Raw genomic sequence first — 22761 nt, forward strand, 5'->3', positions numbered from 1 at the left:
CCACCAATAGTCAGAATCAGTACTCTACCATCAGTGTTACTCCTTTTGTTTTTTTAAAACATGATTCTTAATTTACTTGACAAAGAATTAAAACAAAGTTTCACAAAACATTGTATTATTTGCAGCAAAACTGTCCATCTCTCTGCTATGGCCTGGGAAAGCAGTAGAAGATGGCCCAAGTCCTTGGGCCCCTGCACCCTCGTGGGAGACCCAGAAGCTGCTCCTGGCTCCTGGCTTCAGGCCATTTGGGGAGTGAACCAGCAGATGAAAGCAAAACGGGCATTTGTTTCATAGTTTTTTAAACTTCTAGCTCCCACATATAAGGGAGGGAGAACAGTGTTATTTCTTACTAGTTTTATTGCTCCTGAGCCTGTCTTCGTTGAAAAAAATATGAAAGTTTAGTGGTTAAGAATACAAGTTTTGGGCCGGCGCCGCGGCTCAATAGGCTAATCCTCCGCCTAGCGGCGCCGGCACACCAGGTTCTAGTCCCGGTCGGGGTATCGGATCCTGTCCCGGTTGCCCCTCTTCCAGGCCAGCTCTCTGCTGTGGCCCGGGAATGCAGTGGAGGATGGCCCAAGTGCTTGGGTCCTGCACCCCATGGGAGACCAGGAGAAGCACCTGGCTCCTGCCTTCGGATCAGTGAGGTGCGCCAGCCGCAGTGCTCTGGCCGCGGCAGCCATTGGAGGGTGAACCAACGGCAAAGGAAGACCTTTCTCTCTGTCTCTCTCTCTCTCACTGTCCACTCTGCCTTTTAAAAGAAAAAAAGAAAAGAAAAGAAAAGAAAAAAGAATACAAGTTTTGGAATTACTCTGTTTAGATTTATTTTAATTTTTTTAAATTTAAGGTAAACAAATTTCATGTAATTCATGTAAACAGATTTAGGAACATTTTAATCCTAGTACTGCTACTAATTAACTACATGATCTTGGGTAAATCTCATCACCTCTTTGTACTTCATCTCCTCATGTACAAATTAGAAATAGGGGCCAGTGCTGTGGCACAGTAGATTAATCCTCTGCCTGGGGCACTGGCATCCCTATGGGCGCTGGTTCTAGAGCCAGCTGCTCCTCTTCCCGTCCATCTCTCTGCTATGGCCTGGGAAAGCAGTAGAAGATGGCCCAAGTCCTTGGGCCCCTGCACCCTCGTGGGAGACCCAGAAGCTGCTCCTGGCTCCTGGCTTCAGGCCATTTGGGGAGTGAACCAGCAGATGAAAGACCTCTCTCTCTCTCTCACTGTCTGTAACTCTACCTCTCAAACAAAATCTTCTAAAAAAATTAGAAAAAATTGCATTTTCATGGCACTGTTGTAAAGATTGAATATAAAAAGGCATGCAAATTTCTTAGACCAGTGCTTACATATTACAAATGCCCAATATTTTTTTGTTTTTATTATTTAAAAAATAAAAAGGAAAGAAATTGGAAGAAATGATAATTTTTTTCCCTCTGTACTTTTAAAGTGTCATATTTAGGAAAGCTATTCTTTTAGTTTTCAACCCAATTAAGACCTTCAATTCATTCAAGAACTTTCCATTTTTACAATATTCATCATCCCTCCTCATGACATCATTTATTTTTTATACAGCTTAGGTTTCATGGCCAGTCCCACAGCACAGCCTTACAAAGACTCTTGATTTCCTTGCCTCTTTACCTGTATTAAGAAAATGCAGATTTTCTCCTTTTTATATATAAACACAAGCTTAAAATTATTAGGAAAAATATCACCCGGCTTTGCAGAATGAAATTATTTCTAATTATGCTCATAAATTCCAAATGGCCATCCAACATTTACATGATACTTTACCCCTAATAAAACTGGCTTTCTGGTTCAGTAAGGTGATTATTTCACATATTCTCCCCTCCAATCTTTAGTGCTCATACTCCTATCCACTTTTAGTCAATGACTCACCTTCACACAGAAGATGGATATAATAGAGAAGAGCCACCCCATCTTCCCCTACCGAATCTACCAACCTACTGGCATAAATGCCTCCAAACTCTGTCTTCTTATCTACATGAGGGAAGAACTGTTCTAGTGCCAGCTTCTGAGGGCAGATCAACAGTCAAGTACTAGCTTAAGATTAGAGCACAATTAGAGAATTGTGCTCTTGCTCTTATCCCTTTACTCCTAAGCCAGACTTTTTATTTCCTTCCTCATCATGTTCTCTTTTTACCATGATTATCTCCAAGACTAATGTTTTACATTTTCTCTCCTTATCACACTTAAAAAAAATTATACATCTAACCAAAAACTACAACAAAAAATAACTCTTTATTTCACTGCTTCATTTAAAAATTTACCTTCACACCAAAATTGTTCAAGTTTTCCAAATTTACTGTCTTAATTCCCCATATGCATTTTCTTCTCAATATAATCCAATCATATTCACAACCAATATTCCAGTGAAACCATTCTTATCAAGGTTATTAGTGACCTACATTTAGTCAAGCTAAAGGAGGATGGTCAACTCACTATCCTCATCTTATTTGGTGTCTTAACAGGAGCCAACACATTTAACTACCTCTTCCTTCTTGAAATGCTATGTTCTTCAGAATTCTCCAATGTTTCACTCATCCGATTTTTCCCGCACTTCTTATCTGGCTCCTTCTATATTAGACTTTCAACTGTTAAAGTGTTCTAGGGCCTGTCTAGGCTCTCTGCTCTTTCTATACTCATGCTTTCAGTGATTTTACCCAGTTTCTTGAAATTATGTGCAATCTACATTTGAGTATTGATGACTCCAATTTAAATTACAGCTTGTGAAGCAAGTTTACTGTGCACTGGTTACCAACTTGTCTGAGTATGGTGAGATGAATACTCCCACACAACAAGTTACATGAAGCCATTTATTATTTACAGGAAGGCAACAAGGGACAACAGAAGCCCAAGCCCAAGGACTTGGACCATCTTCTACTGCTTTCCCAGGCCATAGCAGAGCTGGATGGGCAGTGGAGCAGCTAGGACTCAAACTGGCACCCATATGGGATGCCGGCACTGCAAGTGGCTGCTTCTACCTGCTATTCTACCTGCTAAGCCACAGGGCTGGCCCCTAGGGTGCCTTTTATAAGGTCACTAATCCCATTCAATGAGAGCCTCACCTTTATGATCTAATTCTCTCCCAAAGGCCCCACTTCCAAATACCATCACCTTGTGGATTAAATATCAACATATAATTTGGGAGTAGAGGCACAAACATTCAGAATATGAATAGGCCGGCGCCGTGGCTCAACAGGCTAATCCTCTGCCTTGCGGTGCCGGCACACCGGGTTCTAGTCCCGGTTGGGGCGCCGGATTCTGTCCCGGTTGCCCCTCTTCCAGGCCAGCTCTTGCTGTGGCCCGGGAGTGCAGTGGAGGATGGCCCAAGTACTTGGGCCCTGCACCCCATGGGAGACCAGGAGAAGCACCTGGCTCCTGGCTCCTGGCTTCGGATCAGCGCGGTGCGCCGGCCGCGGCGGCCATTGAGGGGTGAACCAATGGCAAAAGGAAGACCTTTCTCTCTGTCTCTCTCTCTCTCTCACTGTCCACTCTGCCTGTCAAAAAAAAAAAAAAAAAAAAAAAGAATATGAATAAAGAAACAAACTCTGGAAAGCTGTATATCATTCTGAGCTGTCTATTTCTCAGATTCCCCCCATTGCATCATTCATTCACAACAGCTTAACTGTCTAATCCTCACACACACCAAATTCTTTCCTCAGTCATGAACTTCACATCTGCATTTGCTTGAAAGGGTTCTCCCTCTTATATTTTCATCATTGTTGTCTTATCATTCAGGTCTCAATTCAAATGTCTACTTCTTCAGAGGCCTTTCTCTAACCATCTTAGGAAACAGCAGTCCCCAATCTTTAAATTGTATATCTCATTGCATTCGTGTGTCTTCTTTATACATTTATCAGGATCAAATATTAGTTTATATATTTAATGCTCATCCTCCTTATCAGTCTGGAAACACATTGAAGGCAAAGACTACATCTATATCTTATTAGTAACTGTATAACAGCATCTGACATATAATAAATGCTACTGACTTGATTCTTTCAAGGTGGCTACCTCTCTCCTAGCCCATGACTTGATAAAAGCATATTTTTACATATATTTTTACATATATTTAAAAATAACTCTATATTCAGTATACCATTACAATTTGAAGTAGTCCTCAAATACTGAGAAAAGTCTCAATATAATACAACAAATGCTTCCAACATTAGAATACTTTAAGATTTAGTCATCTATAGCCTTTATTTGTCCTTTCATATTTTGTACAAGTTTTCTAATTTCTTAATTTATCACCCAAATTCTAAGATAAAAATATTAACTTTGAAGCAGCTTGTAATTCTGATATGAATAAATATAATGAATTTTTATTTAATGAGTGAACCACTGTATTTTATTAATAACTGACTATGCTAACTAAACTCTGGAATAATTTTTAAGACAGATTTTTGAGAAATAAAAAGTAAACATACTTCTTGTCCATGGCGTCCTATATGTACTATCAATAACTTCTGCAAGATAATTTCCATCTTGACATAAACATGAAGGGATTCGAATCATTAAAGTATCTCTGTAATACTTCTTTCTAGCTTCATTCTGTGAAGAAAATAAGAGTATAAAATGTTTCACATATAGTACTTATCTATCAAATTCATAATGCTAAAATTAATTGTTCTTTGAAACATATTATTTTCTTTGAAACATACTTTTCTTCAAAAGTTCATTGTGGCATAGTGGAAAGTCGCTGCCTGCAATGCCAGCATCCCAAATGGGCGCCAGTTCAAGTCTTGGCTGCTCCACTTCCGATCCAGCTCTGCTATGGCCTAGGAAAGCAGTGGAGGATGGCCCAAGTCCTTGGGCCCCTGCACCCGCGTGGGAGACCCGGATGAGGCTTCTGGCTCCTGGCTTTGGATCGGCGCAGCTCTAGCCATTGTGACCAACTGGGGAGTGAACCAGCGGATGGAGGACCTCTCTCTCTCTCTCTCTCTTTCTCTCTCTGCCACTCCTCTCTCTGTGTAACTCCGACTTTGAAATAAATAAATAAATCTTTTAAAAAAAAGCTCATTATAAATATCAAAAGGAACACATAACTGAGAAAATCAAGGGCCCTAGTAGTATCAGTAATAGGCTGATGTATTTTCCTATAATTTTTTTCTAGATTAAGGTAAAATATGTGTGTTTGATAAAAAATGGGACCATATCATTTATATATAATTTAGCAATGTGCTTTTTTTGTTTTTACTAAATGATATAATGTGGATTTATTAAATTTTGCTTTCTAAGTCTGAATTATTTTACTTAACACCAGCAAATATGTTTCTAATTTTAAATTTTATTTATTTATTTGAGAGCAGAGAGACACAGAGGGAGAGAGGGACAGAGAAAAATAGTGATTCCATTTGCCGCTTCACTCTCCAAATGCCAGGACTGGACCAGGGTCTGAGCCAGGAACTAGGAAAGCAATCAGGGGCTCCTACATGGGAGGCAGAAATCCTATTATTTAAGCTATCACCACTGCCTCTGAGGGTTTGCATTGGTAGGAAGCTGGTTGGAGTCAGGAACTGGAGCAGGAAAATTAATGCAAGCACTCTGATGTGGGACATGGACATCTTAACTACTATACTAAATGTATGTTTTCTGGCTCTAATTTTTAAAAAAGATTTATTTATTTGAAAGGCTGAGAGAGGGAGAGACAGGGAGATGGAGGTCTTCCATCCACTGGTTTACTCCCCAGATGCCACAACAGCCATGGCTGAGACAGGCTGAAGCCAGGAACCAGGAGCTAGGAGCTTCTTCCAGCTCTCCCATGTGGGTGCAGAGGCCCAAGGACTTGGGCCATCTTCCACTGCTTTCCCAGGTGCACTAACAGGGAGCTGGATCAGAAGTGGAGCAGCCAGCACACAAACTGTCACCCATATGGGATGCTAGCACTGCAGGCAGTGACTTAACCAGTTATGCCACAATATAGGCCCTATCTGGCTCTAGTTTTAAAATATATACCTAGTAGACAAATTGTTTCTTTAAAGGGACATAAAATTGGTTAAGTAAATTTGTAAATCAGTCAAAATTCTCTTAAATTTGGCTCTGCCTTTACTTTCCAACTTTTTCTCTCATTACTCTAACCATTCTCTCTACATAGACTAGTATCTTCACCACCAACCCTTAACATTCAGCGATTACTCCTTCAACGCTGAGGTCTACAGTGTACCTCTGAAAATCCCCAGCTATTTCCTCTAGTTATCAAAACGCTTCCCACCTTCTGAGACACATTCTAAGCAATATCTCCTTCATGAAGTTTTCCCTCAGTGACTCTAGCTTCTCACAGAATTCACTTTTGGGTGTATTTGGACAAACAATAGTTTCATGCATTTTTTTCTTAAGAGTTTTGTGCTGCTGAGGTGTTTAGAGTTTCTCTTTTAGACAAAAATAAGTGGTAAAGAGAAAAGATCACTTATGGTAACTGACATAAAATGAGGACCAAAGGTTCATAGCAAGTAGGAAACAAAGCTTGAGTTGTCCTTTGTATAAAAAACTCTGCCTTTCAAATAATTTTTTTAAAAAGCCCCCACAAACTATATTATTTGATATGTATATTAATTATTACTTCAACTCTGAAAATAAAGAAAATCTTTTTAGAAAATATTTGAGGACTTTTCCAAAGCATCTCTGACTCCTTTGAAATTGAAATCATTCTCTTCTTGCCTATTAACTGATCTAATTTTGTGCAAGATCTTCATATGACAATAGCTTGACTTGTTATTTGAGTGATTCTTCAACACTGTTTTCACAAACTTCACAAAGTACTCTATCTTTTGCAAACTTAGTACCATATTGGTATTATATCATGAAGAGCGACACACCATCAAGATACTGAGAGATCAGTAGCAAGTACAAAAGTGTGAGGATATTGGAGTACAAGCTAATTCTGCAAGTGGCTGATATACTCACAAATATGTTTTTATTACAATAATTTCTGATTCCCTATCATGCACAACTACATATTTTCTTCCCTCAGTTGTGAGGGAAAAATAACATCTGAAGATACCTGTATTCTGTCTTATTAACTTTCAAATATAACATAGTTTTCATTATGTTGGAGTAACTTTTCTTTCTGGTAGATGGGATTGGTGTTATAACAAAGGAAACAAACATGTAATTTGTCAGTTAAGATCATAAGAACCACTGACTTGTCATATGGCAACTACTTGAGTTTGAATCTCAGCTCTGATAACTGCTACAAGCTTTTTAATTTGACTTGACATTAGTTTCCTAACCTGTAAAATGTAGGACTTGTGTAATATTAGTATCTATGAAGTAGTTGTGAGGATCAATGACATAATTCATCAGAACAGAGTATCTGGCCCATTGTAAGTGTTGAATACAGGCTGTTACTATTACAATGAGGTAATTAAGAATGCTTTTCACCCATTCCTTTCAACAAGAATCATTTCAGATAATCAATTTAAATTTCATAATTTACTTCCGAAATTGCCATTTTTCTGGGTAGTAAAAGTGAGAATTTAGAATTAATTGTAAAGTAATTAGATTAAGGATTACTACAAGATTATCATATACTGAAAGCAGATAACTTTTTATATCATAATTCTTAGTAAACCAGTACTACATACCTCATATAAATAGTCTATTGCACAATATTTGAGTGCTGGAAACAACATATCTTTTTTTTTTTTTTTTGAAAGCAGTGCAAATGTCAAAGTCTAGAACATAAAAATTATAATTAAATGCTGGTAAAATAGCAGTCAACAGTAGAAAATTTCACTTAACACAAAACTTTGGTTCCCTCACTTTTTTTAAAAAAAGGCTCTGACTGATAAAAAATAATCACAAGAGAGATATTTACAAGGGTATCTCAAAATGTCTGTAGGAAAGTAGAATAAAAAGATAAGTTTATTTTGTTGGAAAACAATTTGAAATCCATGTACCACATTTTCATAATATTTACTTTTCATGAACTTTTTTGAAGACCCCTTGTGTACAAGAGTTCCTAAGACTGACAGAATGATTTTTCAGGATAACTGTATTTCGTAAGTGGTCTTGAAATTACATGCACAGGGGCAGGACCCTGTGCTGAAGAAGTGGGTTCATATTTGGAAAACTGTTTCCATTCTCTTACTTAGAAAATAAAATCCTGAAATTAGAATCCTGATAAGCTAGATCATTTGGAATAAAGTGACTATGGTATATTACCTGGTCAATAGGTTGTTACTAGGAAATCAGCAAATCCATTTAATGAAGCAATAAGTAAAATTTAGAATTTTGAGTTAGTCCTGGATGGTTTTCATTTAAGGGAGATCTTGAAGAATTACAATTTAGAAGTTACTCTAGGACAGAATGCAGCTTATCAAATAGTCCTTAGTTTTATTATCATTTAAAATGTCTTGAGAATTCAGATGTAAACTAGAAGTTTCCATATAGTAATTTGTTACAACATTTTAGTGAATAAAATATACAGCTTAATCCAAATGTTCTTTCCTTAGTTTCATTATTTTATATTTATTTAAGGTTTACCCATTTAAGTGTCTATGATGAAGGCACTGAACCAGAAGTCCTGAAGATAACATTTAGATTAATAGGCTTCTAATTTATGCTTATTTTCAGTTATTATCAAGTGATCAAATGGACATTCTTAATTATCCAACTTCTATATTTAAAAGACAAAGAGCAAGCTTCTAAAACAATCTAGAACACAATTATTTTATTTAATAAGTCAGAAGAATTTTTTTTTAGAATTTTTATTTATTTATTTGACAGGTAGAGTTACAGACAGTGAGAGGGAGAGACAGAGAGAAAGGTCTTCCCTCCGTTGGTTCACCCCCTAAGTGGCCGCTACAGCCGGAGCTACGCCAATCCGAAGCCAGGAGCCAGGTGCCTCCTCCTGGTCTCCCATGTGGGTACAGGGGCCCAAGCACATGGGCCATCCTCCACTGCCTTCCGCAGGCCACAGCAGAGAGCTGGACTGGAAGAGGAGCAACTGGGACTAGAACCCCGGGCCCATATGGAATTCCAGCGCTGCAGGCAGAGGATTAGCCAAGTGAGCCACGGCGCCGGCCCAGAAAAATTTTTTGATATAATAACCATGCCAAATAAAGAGAGTCTAATAAGCTATCTAGATTAACTTTAATATTGTTAGATTCTAGTACCAGCAAGTGTAAGGAATATAGTGCTGCTACCCTCTTTCACTCTTACTTAGTTCCAACATTACATTTCCTTATTCATGACTATTTCTCTGAGAATATTCCAATCTTTCACTTGTCTGCCTTTTTTCATACAATGCATCACTATCTTTGAAACAAATATTGATCCTAGAATGTCTATTTCTTTAAATTATACTTCCACAAAAATTATCTGATTATCATTCTAAAAGTTATTTCAAAAAATATTTCAAAAAAAAGAAAGATACCATGTTATATACAGTATTTGAATTTCATTTGTCAGTGCTGGCGCTATGGCGTAGCAGTGCCAGCATCCCATATGGGTTCTGGTTTGAGTCTCAGTTGCTCCACTTCCAATCCAGCTCTCTGCTGTGGTCTGGGCCTGGGAAAGCAGTAGAAGATGGCCCAAGTCCTTGGGCCCCTGCACCCATGTGGGAGACCCAGAGGAAGCTCCTGGCTCCTGGCTTCGGATTGGTGCAACTCTGGCCGTTGCAGCCATCTGGGGAGTGAACCAGCGGATGAAAGACCTCTGTCTCTCTCTCTCTCTCTGCCTCTCCTTCTCCCTCTCCCTATGTGTAACTCTGGCTTTCAAGTAAATAAATAAATCTTACTCGGATCTGGCTGAAAAGCCCATGAGAGTATTTCAGGCATGGAAAGCCAAGACACTCTGGCAAAAAGATCTCTGTGAGTGAGATCTCAGTGGAAAGAACAGGTCTTCAAAGAAGGAGGTACCTTTCTCTGAAGGGAGGAGAGAACCTCCACTTTGACTATGACCTTGTCTAAACAAGATAAGAGTCGGAGAACTCAAGGGGCTTCCATAGCCTTGGAAACTCATGACTGGAGCATAGGGAGATTACTGATGCCATAGACAGGAGTGTCAATTGGTAAAGTCAACAACAGGAGTCACTGCGCACTTACTCCTCATGTAGGATCTCTGTCCTTAATGTGCTGTGCATTGAGATTTAATGCTATAATGAGTACTCAAATAATATATTTCACTTTGTGTTTCTATGGGGGTGCAAACTGTTGAAATCTTTACTTAATGCATACTAAACTGATCCTCTGTAAAAAAAAAAAAAAGAAAAGAAAAGAAAAGAAAAGAAACTATCAACTCCCAACTTGACTCTCACTGGGATTAAACATGACAATAGGTCTGATCTGATTTCATCATCATTAAAAAAAATCATCTATTATTTTTCACTTTATGTTTCTGTGTGGGAGCAAACTGTTGAAAGCCTTACTTAATGTATACTAAGCTGATCTTCTGTATATTAAGATAATCGAAAATGAATCTTGATGTGAATGGAAGGGGAGAGGGAGTGGGAAAGGGGAGGGTTGTGTGTGGGAGGGACGGTATGGGGGGGAAGCCATAGTAATCCATTATTCGTACTTTGGAAACGTATATTCATTAAATAAAAGTTAAAAAAAATAAATAAATAAATAAAAAGAATTTCATTTGTCAAATTCACTTCACTGAATTACAATTGAATTCATCTTATAGTGACAGATGAGAAGAAAGATTATTTCTTTTTTAAAAAGATTTATTTGTTTATTTGACAGAGTTACACAGAAAGGGAGAGAGAGAAAGAGAGAGCGCGCGATATCTTCTATTTGCTGGTCCACTCCCCAGAAGGCCCCAACTCGGGCTGGGCCAGGCCAAAGCCAGGAGTCAGGAACTTTCTGGGTCTCCCACGAGGGTAGCAGGAGCCCGAACACGTGGGCCATCATCCACTGCCTTCCCAGGCCATCAGCAGGGAGCTAGACTGCAGGTGGAGCAGCCAGGACTCCAACACGGGTGGTGTCCTAAGCTACAAGGCTCGCCTAATAAATTATTTCAATGAAGTATAAACTATTTCCAAAATCAAAGACACGGAGGAAACAAGGAAAACCATGGTAAGGGAGAAAATATTTTAAAATGATCAACTCCTGAATTGCAGAAATCTCTGAATTTTTTCTCTTAGCTACTTCTAAAGATTTTATTTCCCTTGTGCGACCTCCTGACTGGCCCCTATCGGGCCAAAATGGAAATACACCCAATAATTAGGTCGGGTAGCATCGCGAGTTTCCTCCCTGTCCTCACCCTCCTCCCATAAAAGTCAGTTTAACAACGAAAGGTTGAGAGGAGGCTCGGCTCGTGAATTTTCTCACATTGTTTAATCCATGCAACTCCTACTTGGCGGGCTGAAGTCCCACAGTCCTCCTGGGCTCTTCACACCCCCGATTCCCTCCTTTTAGGTTAGACGGACACTGGTCTTGGGGTCTTGTCCCCAAAGGGACACATCAGCCAGGCCTCACAAATCTGTTTTTCAGAGATTTCCAAGCTGCCATACTTTAGCCCTATCCCGATCTTTTCTTCTTCAACTCAGAAACACCTTCCCTCCCTCTTTCCATCAGCCGCTCAAAACTCACCTGAGGTAAAAATCTCCAAACGGTCTTCCTCGCTGGGAATAATTTATCTCCCACTGGACATGTGACCCTTGACCCTGAATTCAGCACTTTTATTGGCCAGGCCAAACCCTGCCTCCAGCTTGGCCCGCCCCCCACTTCCGGTCGCTTCTTTTTGCGGTAACTGCACCCTGGGATGCCCCTCTTTGGGCCACAATGAGGTCTTCACAGGTGAGAAAAACCTTCGAAGCTCAAGGCTGAGTGTGATGGTGAGGAAAGCGGCGGGAAGCCAGAAGAAGCCGGATGTGTAGGGCCGTGAAGATGGGGCAAGGGAGTCTGTGCTTCGGTAGTGGCGGCTCACATGTTATTAGTGCTGGCAGAAAGCAACAGTGTCTGGGCACCGGGCAGCAGCGGAAGCGATCCACAGGTAACGCCGAGAGAATTTGGCCCTCCAACCTTGAGGGAAAGCGGAAAGCAAAAAGAAGCAGGCAAATATGCAGTGGGTGTTTGGGTAAGAACTGTCGGTCATGTCTTGATGGCTGAAATTGGAAGAGGCACAGGAAGATAATGAGTTTGGGATTTGTGGATTTTATACTTTGATTAACAGCTACCTACCTACACACACACACACACACACACACATACACACACACACACAAAGAAGAGTCCTTTTTTTTTCCCAAATGGCTACAATGGCCAGAGCTGGACCTGTCCAGCCAAGAGACAGAAGCTTCTTCTGGGTCTCCCACGTGGGTGCAGGGGTCCAAGTACTAGAGTCCAAGCCACTGCTTTCCCAGGCTAATAGCAGAGAGCTGGATTGGAAGTGGAGCATCTGGAACTCAAACCTGCCTTCATATGGGATTCTGGGACCATAGGCAGAGGCTTAACCTACTATGCAACAGCGCCGGTGTCTAGGGTCTTTTTGTCTAGATCTTAGTAGAATGTCCTTGGTATTTTGATTGGGATCACATTGAATCTGTAAATTTTTTTGGGTAATATGGACATTTTGATGATATTAATTTTTCCAATCTATAAACATGGAAGATTTTTCCATTTTTGCTGTCTTCTATTTTTTTCTTTAATGTTTTGTAATTTTCAGAAAAAGATAAGATCCATGTAGAACCCCACAGGGGTTCTATGTGTCCCTTTTCCAATTGTTCCTGTACCAATTCTTTAAGGATGCTAAGTTTGGGTTGTGATATTGGCCACTGCTCTACCCAGATGTTTCCTGTTTTTTTTCCCATTCAATGGGGATTGGGCCTGGCTTTTGTATGAGATGAGCAGTGGCCCTAGAATTGGGGGTGAATCTTACTTGCAGGTTCTCCATTAAAGCTATTGCCTTGTGGAGATTTTCATTGTAGAGATCTTTAGAGTCCTTGGTTAAATTTATCCCAAGGTATTTAATTTTTTTTTTGTAGCTGTTGTGAATGGGACTGAACTTACAAGTTCTTTCGCAGCCATGGCATTGTTTGTGTATACGAATGCTATTGATTTCTGTGTATTTATTTTATATCCTGCAACTTTGCCAAACTTTCTTATGAGTCCAAATAATCTCTTAGTGAAGTCCTGGTTCCTCTATGTATGGAACCATGTCATCTGCAAACAGGGGATAATTTGACTTATTCCCTTCCCATTTGTACCCCTTTGACTTCTTTTTCTTATCTAATGGGTCTGGCTAAAACTTCCAGAAATATATACATATATATGTATGTATTTTAATATATATATATTAAAGATTTGTTTATTTATTTAAAAAACAGAGTTACAGAGAGGCAGAGGCAGAGACAGAGAGAGGTCTTCCATCTGCTGGTTCAATCCCCACAGTCTGTAATGACTGGAGCTGAGCCAATCCGAAGCCAGGAGCCAGGAGCTTCCTCTGGATCTCCCACACAGGTGCAGGGGCCTGAGGACTTGGGCCATCTTCTACTGCTTTTCCAGGCCACAGCAGAGAGCTGGATTGGAAGTAGAGCAGCCAGAACTCAAACCAGTGCCCATATGGGATGCCGGCACTGTAGATAGTGGCTTTACCTGCTACACCACAGTGCTGTTCCCCAGAACTACATTGAATAATAATGGTGAGAATGAGTATCCTTGTCTACTTTAGTGGAAATGCTTCCAGCTTTTCCCTATTTAATGTGATGCTGCCTGTGGGTTTGTCACATACTGCCTTGATTATGTTGAGAAATGTTCCTTCTATACCCAGTTAATTAAGTTTTTTTTTTATTTTATCATGCAAAGGTGTTGTATTTTATCAAATGCTTTCTCATCTATTAACATAATCATATATTATTTATTCTTCCGGTTGTTAATGTGATGTATCACATTTCTTGATTTGCGTATGTTGAAACATCCCTGCATCCCAGGGTAAATCCCACCTGGTCCAAGTGAATGATCTTGTTGATGTGTTGTTGGATTCAATTATCTAGTTTTTCGTTAAGCATTTTTGTATCTATATTCATCAGGGATATTAGTCTATATTTCTCTTTTGTTGTTGTATCTTTTTCTGGTTTGGGAATTAAGGTGATGCTGGCCTCATAGGATTTTGGGAGGATTCCCTCCCTTTCAATTGTTTTGAGTAGTTTAAGAAGAATTTGGATTAGTTCCTTAAAAGTTTGGTAGAATTCAGCAATGAAGCCATCCAGTCCTGGGCTTTTCTTTTTTGGGAGGGTCTTTATTGCTTATTCAGTCTCCATGTAGTTCTTGGTCTGTTTAGATTTTCTGTGTCTTCATGCCTCAATTTTGGTAAATTGCCCAGAAGTCTGTCCATTTCATCTAGGTTTTCCAATTTGTTGGCATATAGCTGTTTGTAGTAATTCCTGATTATTATTTTCATTTCTGTGGTATCCTTGTAACATCTTTTTCATCTCTGATTTTATTAACTAGAGTCTTCTATTTTTTTTTTGGTTAGGCCAGTGGCTTTTCAATTTAGTTTATTTTTTCAAAAAAAAATAACTCAATTTCACTGATCTTTTGTATCTTTTTTATTTTAATTTTTTAGTTTCTTACCTGGTTTTTTATTTTTCTTTCTACTAATTTTGGGCTTTTTCTTGTTTTTCTACATCCTTGAGATGCATTGTTAGATCACTTATTTGATACCTTTCCGATTTCTTGATGTGGGCATTAACTGCTATAAACTTTCCTATTAACACTGCTTTTTCTGTATTCCATAAGTTTTGATTTCCTTTTTGATTTCTTCTATGACCCAATGTTCATTCAGGAGCATGGGTTTGCATATTTTCTAGAGTTTCTTACGTTGTTAATTTCCAGCTTCATTCCATTGTGGTCAGAAAAGATACTTCGTACGATTTCAATTTTTTTGAATTTGTTGAGATTGTTTTATGGCCTAGTATATGGTTTATCCTAGAGAAAGTCCATGCACTGATGAAAAGAATGTGTATTCTACAACTGTGGGATTAAATGTTCTGTAGATATCAGTTAGATCCATTTGTTCACTAGTGTAGATTACCTCTGTTGTTTGTTGATTTTTTTTTGTCTAGTTGCTCTGTCCATTGATGCAAGTGAGATGTTGACATCCCCTCTGTTATTGTATTGGAGTCTATGTCTCCCTTTAGATCCATTTGTTTTAAATAGCTAGGTACTCTAGGTTTGAGTGCATATAAATTTCTTATAGTCACATCTTCCTGTTGAATTGATTCTTTAATCATTACATAATGTCCTTCTTTGTCTCTTTTAACAATTTTTGTCTTAAAGTCTAGTTTGTAGCCGGCGCCGTGGCTCACTAGGCTAATCCTCCGCCTTGCGGCGCCGGCACACCGGGTTCTAGTCCCGGTCGGGGCACCGGATTCTGTCCCGGTTGCCCCTCTTCCAGGCCAGCCCTCTGCTGTGGCCAGGGAGTGCAGTGGAGGATGGCCCAGGTGCTTGGGCCCTGCACCCCATGGGGAGACCAGGAAAAGCACCTGGCTCCTGGCTCCTGCCATCGGATCAGCGCGGTGCGCCGGCCGCAGCGCGCCAGCCGCGGCGGCCATTGGAGGGTGAACCAACGGCAAAAGGAAGACCTTTCTCTCTGTCTCTCTCTCTCTCTCACTATCCACTCTGCCTGTCAAAAAAAAAAAAAAAAAAAAAAAAAAAGTCTAGTTTGTCTGATATTAGGATGGCTACTCCTGGTCATTTTAAAATTTCCATTAGCATGGAATATCTTATCCATCCTTTCAGTTTCAGTCTGTATGTGGTATCTTTGTTGATGATAGTGTTATCTTTGTTGATGATGTATATCTTAATTCCTTGTAGGCAGCAAAGAGATGGGTCTTGTTTTTTAATGCATTCAACCAGTGTGTGTCTTTTAATTGGAGAGTTTAGTCCATTTATGTTCAAGGTTTTTATTGATAAGTAATGACTTGGTCTTGCCATTTTACTTTAAATATTCCAATTTGTTTTCAATTTCCTTTGTACTTTTAGTAGGAGGTTTTGCTGCCTTCATATTCTTTCATGATGCTGATTAGCTTTTTCTGTTTCTGTCTGTATTACATACCTAAGGCTTTAAGGCTGGCTGAGTGCTGACAAATTCTTTCAATTTCTGCTTGTTGTGGAAGGTCTTTATTTCACCTTCACTTATAAATGAGAGTTTTACTGGGTACAGTATCAGAATATCAGAAGCCAGGAACTTCTTCCAGGACTCCCATGTAGGTAGCAGGGGCCCAATATCAGGCCACTAGTAGGGAGCTAGATCAGAAATGGAGCAGTCTGGACTTGAATCAGCCCCCATATGGGATGCCAGTGTTGCAGGCGGTAGCTTAACCTGCCACACCAAAAATACCAGTCCCTGTCTTGCACATTTTAGGGTCTTTTTTTTTATGTTTTACTTGTGAAAGTTTGACTATTAATTTGTCATTGTGAAGCTCTTTTCTGATTATGTTTATTAAAAGTTTTGTGTGCTTCTTTGGATGTCCCTATATTTCCCCAAATTAGGGAAATTTTCTATGATGGTTTTATGGCATATCTTTTATTTTTTTTAAAGATTTATTTATTAATTTGAAAGTCAGAGTTACATAGAGACAGGAGAGGCAGAGAGAGAGAGAAAGAGAGGTCTTCCATTTGTGATGGTTCACTCCCCAATTGGCCACAACGGCCAGAGCTGCGCCAATCTGAAGCCAGAAGCCAGGAGCTTCCTCCGGGTCTCCCATGCGGGTGCAGGGGCCCAAAGATGTGGGCCATCCTCCAATGCTCTCCCAGGCCATAGCAGAGAACTGGATCGGAAGTGGAGTAGCCGGGTCTGCAACCAGCACTCATATGGGATGCCGGCACTTCAGGCCAGGGTGTTAACCCGCTGCACCACAGCACTGGCCCCGGCATATGTTTTCTAATCTGTGCAGTCTTTCCATACCTTCAGGAACTCCTAAGATGTGTTTGATGGTACCCCATAAATCTTAAATAGTGTTTTCAGTTTTTCTAATTTTTTCTATTTTTTTCTTTGTCTTACTGGGATATATTCAAAGATTTGTCTTCTAGTTGGAATATTCTTTCTTCTTCCTCACCAAGTCTGTTCTTAAGGCTTTCCATTGTATTTTTTATTTTATGTAATATTTCAGTTTTATTATTCTTGAATATCTCCATCTCCCAGCAGAATTTCTCACCCATGTCATATATGGATCCCTTGAATTCATGTTTTAGTTTCTCTGTGTCTGAGTAATCGTATTACCATCCTTTTGGACTTCTTTTCAGTCATTTCATCAATCTGTTTGTCTTCGCATTCTAATATTGAAGTGTTGTGTTGATTTTGGGGAGTCGTATTGTCTTCCTTGTTCATGGTTCTTATATTTCTATGTTTATTTTTAGGCATCTGTGGAAACCCTTGTTGGTTATCTCCTCTGAGGACTTTGTTCTTTGGAATGTGCCTGTGTGGCTTAGTGGAGTGCCTACTCCTTCAGCAGATATCCAAGTGTGTGCTTGGTGAGGCCAGTGCTTAAGGGTGGGGCAAGGCCTGACTGCTAATGGACAACTTAATACATTATCCCTCATAGTATTTTTTTTTTGTCTGTTCTACTTAATATGACTGGTTTAATTCTGTAATTATCACACAGTTATTCTTAAGTGTTGAAAATTAACTGAAATGTGATCCCTGTTAAACATAAGAGTGGGAATAAGAGAGGGAAGAGATGTATAATTTGGGGCATGCTCGGGCTGACTTGCCCCAATTGGTAGAGTTGGAAACATACCAGGGGATTCCAATTCAATCCCATCAAGGTGGCATGTGCCAATGCCATCTCACTATTCCAAGTGATCAATTTCAGTTCACAATTGATCATAATGAAAGGACTAAGAGTCAAAGGGAGCACATAAACAAGTCTAGTATCTGCTAACACTAACCGATAGAATAAATAAAGGGGAGAGTGATCCAACATGGGAAGTGAGATACTCAGCAGACTCATAGAATGGCGGATGTCCTAAATAGCACTCTGGCCTCAGAATCAGCCCTAAAGGCACTCGGATCTGGCTGAAAAGCCCATGAGAGTATTTCACGCATGGAAAGCCAAGACACTCTGGCAAAAAGATCTCTGTGAGTGAGATCCCAGTGGAAAGAACAGGTCTTCAAAGAGGGAGGTGCCTTTCTCTGAAGGGAGGAGAGAACCTCCACTTTGACTATGACCGTGTCTAAACAAGATAAGAGTCGGAGAACTCAAGGGGCTTCCATAGCCTTGGAAACTCATGACTGGAGCATAGGGAGATTACTGATGCCATAAACAGGAGTGTCAATTTGTAAAGTCAACAACAGGAGTCACTGTGCATTTACTCCTCATGTAGGATCTCTGTCCTTAATGTGCTGTACACTGAGGCTTAATGCTATAACGAGTACTCAAACAGTATATTTCACTTTGTGTTTCTATGGGGGTGCAAACGATTGAAATCTTTACTTAATGTACACTAAACTGATCTTCTGTAAAAAAAAAAAAAAAGAAGAAATTATCAATTCCCAACTTGACTCTCACTGGGATTAAACATGACAATAGGTCTGATCTGATTTCATCATCATTTTAAAAAAATCATCTATTATTTTTCACTTTATGTTTCTGTGTGGGAGCAAACTGTTGAAATCCTTACTTAAGGTATACTAAGCTGATCTTCTGTATATTAAGATAATCGAAAATGAATCTTGATGTGAATGGAAGGGGAGAGGGAGTGGAAAAGGGGAGGGTTGTGGGTGGGAGGGACGGTATGGGGGGGGAAGCCATTGTAACCCATGAGTCGTACTTTGGAAATTTATATTCATTAAATAAAAGATAAAAAAAAAAAAAAGGGTGGGGCAAGGGTCCAGAGTGACACCCAAGTTGGGCATGATAGATCTCTACTATCAGCAGAGGGGATGATACGATCCCTCCAGCTGGTATGTTCACAGCCCCAGCCTCTCTTTGCCTAGGTGAATCAACTGCCTGTGGTGAGCCAGCGGTGCCTGTGCACCTCACCCTCTCAGGCATACAAATCGTAAAAGGATCTGTGTACTCAGTGTGAGTGAAGGGCCCTCTGCGATGACCCACCCTAGCACCTAGGGAACTCTGTGGGACCCAGCGATTTCCCGAAGACCCAACCATACACTGTACCCTATTACAGTCATGGGATTCCCATAGTCACAGGGTGCATGGTTCCCACAGTCACAGGGAGCCAGGGATCCACTCTGCCCTATGAGCCTCCCCACCCATGATAAAAGTCAGCTCATTCCCACGGCCAGCTGACAGACCAGCACTGGTCAGCTGATGCTACCCCTTAGCAAGCTGAGTCAAGCACCTTGGCAGGTTAGGGTGGGGGTAAAGGAACAATGTACACTCACTTCCCAGACCTCAGTGGGTGCCCCACCACCTGCCAACTTTCCAGGCCAAACTCAGTCAGTGGGGACCATGGACTTATCCCTCTGACAAAATCTGCCAGGGCCTGCCAGTCATGGCAGCCTCCACTTGCCTAATTGAGATGGTGTTTCCTCCCTGCTGGTCAGTGGGCACCTTGGTTGGGGAGTGGAGGGGCCCTGCCCCTCTACCACTCACGCTTCAGGCCAAAGTTAGTGGGAATCACGAGCTTCTAGCTTAGACAGTATCACCAGTGGCATGTGGGCTCCTACAAATTCCTCTCACCTTGCACTAAAAAAATGGTGTCCCCACCAGCCACCGACTGCAGGAGTTGCTGGTGGTGTCCCGCTAGCTGCTGTGTGGTTGTACTGGCCCCGCTGCTCCACGAAGGCTCTTTTTTCTGTACACTCTCTACTGCAAACTTCTCTCCAGCTGTCCCCTGGAAACACTGTCCTCCTTCCCCCCAATTCTGCTATCTTCCCAGGGTCAAAATCAGCACATCTTTTCCCTATTCAGCCATCTTGGCAGTAATAGATTTTTTTTAATTTTAAAATTAGTTAAAATTTAATAATAGATATCTCATGGAAGATTTTCACTTTTAATTAAGGTTCTTTCCAAGGAAGAAATCTATCAGGGATACCAGAGGAAAAGATTAAGAAATGAATGGCTATGTCTTTCTGACCTTGCCAAATCTCCATATTTGGAGACTGTGTGAGTAACACTATCCTTTGCTCATCTACCATAAATAGACCAAACATCACACACTCCAGAAAACCTCTCATTTGCATAAGAATTGATTAGAAAAGCAATATGTAAGTGTTTCAAAAACCTAGCCCTGAAGGAATATGGTGTAAAAGTCCTAAAACCCAAAGAAGAAAAGCAAAAAGACAAAGGATACTCTGTGAATTAAGACAGTTTGAAAGTAATAAATTTTAAAGGTGTTCACCTAACATTGAGGTTCTCTAATTATCTTATGTTTTTGGATGTAGGCCTTTTATTAAAACCAATTTTAAATTAAATAATTTTGCAAAAAAAAACACATCATTTGTAATCAGTATAACCATCGAAAGGTGAATACAGAAAAAGCCATATCCATTCTCACCTTGACTCCCAAGTAAGCAGTATTCATAATCCAGGTTGTATCTTTTCACACCTTCTTGAATTTCCTTACAAGTCTATACAGATATACAGATGCAAAGTTGGCTGACCCAATTATATAAAAACAGGGTTTTTTTTTTTTTTTTCCTTACTAAACAGTACATCATGAATAGTCTTCTAAGTCAGGATATAACCTATTTAAAACTTTTTTAAAAAAAATTTGTTGGGGCTGGTGCTGTGGCATAGTGGGTAAAGCCACTGCCTGCGGTGCCAGCATCCCATATGGGCACCAGTTTGAGAACCGGCTACTCCACTTCCCATCTAGCTCTCTGTATGGCGTGGGAAAGCAATTGAAGATGGTCCAAGTCCTTGGGCCCCTGCACCTGCTCCTGGCTCCTGGCTTCGGATCAGCACAGCTCCAGCAGTTGTGGCATTTGGGGATTGAACCAGCAGATGGAAGACCTCTCTCTCTCTCTCTCTCTCTCTCTGCCTCTCCTTCTCTCTGTGTAACTCTGACTTTCAAATAAATAATAAATAAATCTTTAAAATTGTTATTTTTCATTTTATTTAAAAGGTAGACGAGACAGAGACAGAGATCTTCTACCTACTGGTTCACTTTCCACATGCCTACAACAGCCAGGGTTGGACCAGGTTGAAGCCAGAAACCCATACTCAATCTAGATTTCCTATGTAGATAGCAGGAACCCAAGCATTCTATCATTTGTTGCCTCTCAGGGTGTGCATTAGTAGGAAGTTGGATTGGAAGCACAGGAGTTGGGTTTTGAGTCAGGCACTCCAGTATAGGATGCATTCATTTGGATGTAGATGTCCCAACCTGTGTTTTAACTGCTGTGCCAAATGCCTGCCCCTCACCCATTTTTTTTTTTCCCAAAACAGCCACATAATATACATGTACTACAGTTTATCTAAAGATTCCATTGTTGATGGATTGTTTCCAGTGTTTTACCTTGACAGATAATGTTGCAATGAGATTGATGGATATGTGCTCTTGAGTCTTGAGTAATTTCTGTGGCATAGATTTGTTTTAGATTTCTGGCTCAAATTGTTAAGAGGATTTGAAATGTAATAGACATTGCCAAGTTAACTTCCAAAATTTTGTAGCAATTTACTTAATAATGCCTGAGAGGGATCATTTTCCAAAGTTCTTAACAGTATAAAATATATTGCTCTACAAGAATTTTTGTCAATCTAATGCCTGAAAAATACTGCCTCTTTTTAATTTTCATTTCTCTCATTACTGCTGAGAAAAAACATTTTAGATATTTTGAGTCCTTTGGGTTTCTTCTTTAGTGAATTGCCTAATTTATATGTTCATGTGAATATGTGTGTGTATATCTATGTGTATTAATATGTATATATGTGTGAGATCAGATGATTCTAAAATAGTCTAAAATTTGTTTTTCCTGTGTGTAAGTGAAGTCCAGAGGTAAGAAATTTAGGGCTGATCTGGCAGTTCTGCCCCACAAGTCCTCAGGGACTTAAGCTTTGTTCCAGCTCATCACTCTGATACTTCTGTGTTGAGGTCCTTGTTCTCATGGTCTTAGGTGGCAGTATTTATGTTTCAGGCAGCAAACAAAGGAAATAATGAAAAAGAGGACACACCAAAGGGAGACTGTTTCTTTATATATTTGTAATTTAAGTTGCAGAATGTAATGTTTATATAGAAAACTATATAAGACAATGTAAAGCTGTAAAAATTATTTTAAAGAAGTATCCTTGGCCGGTGCCGCGGCTCACTAGGCTAATCCTCTGCCTTGCGGCGCCGGCACACTGGGTTCTAGTCCCGGTTGGGGCACCGGATTCTGTCCTGGTTGCCCCTCTTCCAGGCCAGCTCTCTGCTGTGGCCAGGGAGTGCAGTGGAGGATGGCCCAAGTGCTTGGGCCCTGCACCCCATGGGAGACCAGGAGAAGTACCTGGCTTCTGCCATCCGATCAGTGCGGAGCGCCGGCCGCAGTGCGCTGGCCACGGCGGCCATTGGAGGGTGAACCAACAGCAAAAGGAAGACCTTTCTCTCTGTCTCTCTCTCACTGTCCACTCTGCCTGTTAAAAAAAAAAAAAAAAGTATCCTTGGGACTTCCAGTCCAGTCAAGAAATAGAACATTGCAAGAATTTCAGATGTCCTGTGTTTCCTTTTCTAATCACAACTCTTTCTAGGGGAAGCCTCCCTCTAGACCTAGAGATTACTATAATTCTGATTTTACAGTAATCATTGCCTTTCTGTTCTTTAAAGTGTTTCACCCAAGTATGCATTTCTAAATGACATACTTTGCCTATTTTTGAATCTTTGTGTTATTTTGGTTCTT

The 22761-nt window shown here is 40.2% G+C and overlaps 1 protein-coding gene and 1 long non-coding RNA gene across 2 annotated transcripts in view; one reads left to right on the forward strand and one right to left on the reverse strand.

Annotated features, from left to right (window-relative positions):
• The window catches only part of SHOC1 (shortage in chiasmata 1), a 101286-nt gene extending 89617 nt beyond the window's left edge, over positions 1-11669 (reverse strand). Inside the window, exons 1-3 of the mRNA XM_089301639.1 lie at positions 11571-11669; positions 7617-7706; positions 4461-4584 (exon numbers count right to left, since the gene is read on the reverse strand). Coding sequence (XP_089157765.1) covers positions 4461-4584; positions 7617-7664 — 172 coding nt within the window. The 5' untranslated portion in view covers positions 7665-7706; positions 11571-11669. The remainder of the gene's footprint in view (positions 1-4460; positions 4585-7616; positions 7707-11570) is intronic.
• A 5-nt stretch (positions 11670-11674) lies between these two features.
• LOC138844986 (uncharacterized) overlaps positions 11675-22761 on the forward strand; it is a 77790-nt gene continuing 66703 nt past the window's right edge. The window contains exon 1 of the long non-coding RNA XR_011381541.2: positions 11675-11973. This is a non-coding gene — a long non-coding RNA (uncharacterized LOC138844986). The remainder of the gene's footprint in view (positions 11974-22761) is intronic.

Source organism: Oryctolagus cuniculus, chromosome 1, assembly GCF_051225735.1.
Source record: "Oryctolagus cuniculus isolate XC-2025 breed Fujian yellow rabbit chromosome 1, ASM5122573v1, whole genome shotgun sequence".
NCBI lineage: Eukaryota > Metazoa > Chordata > Mammalia > Lagomorpha > Leporidae > Oryctolagus > Oryctolagus cuniculus.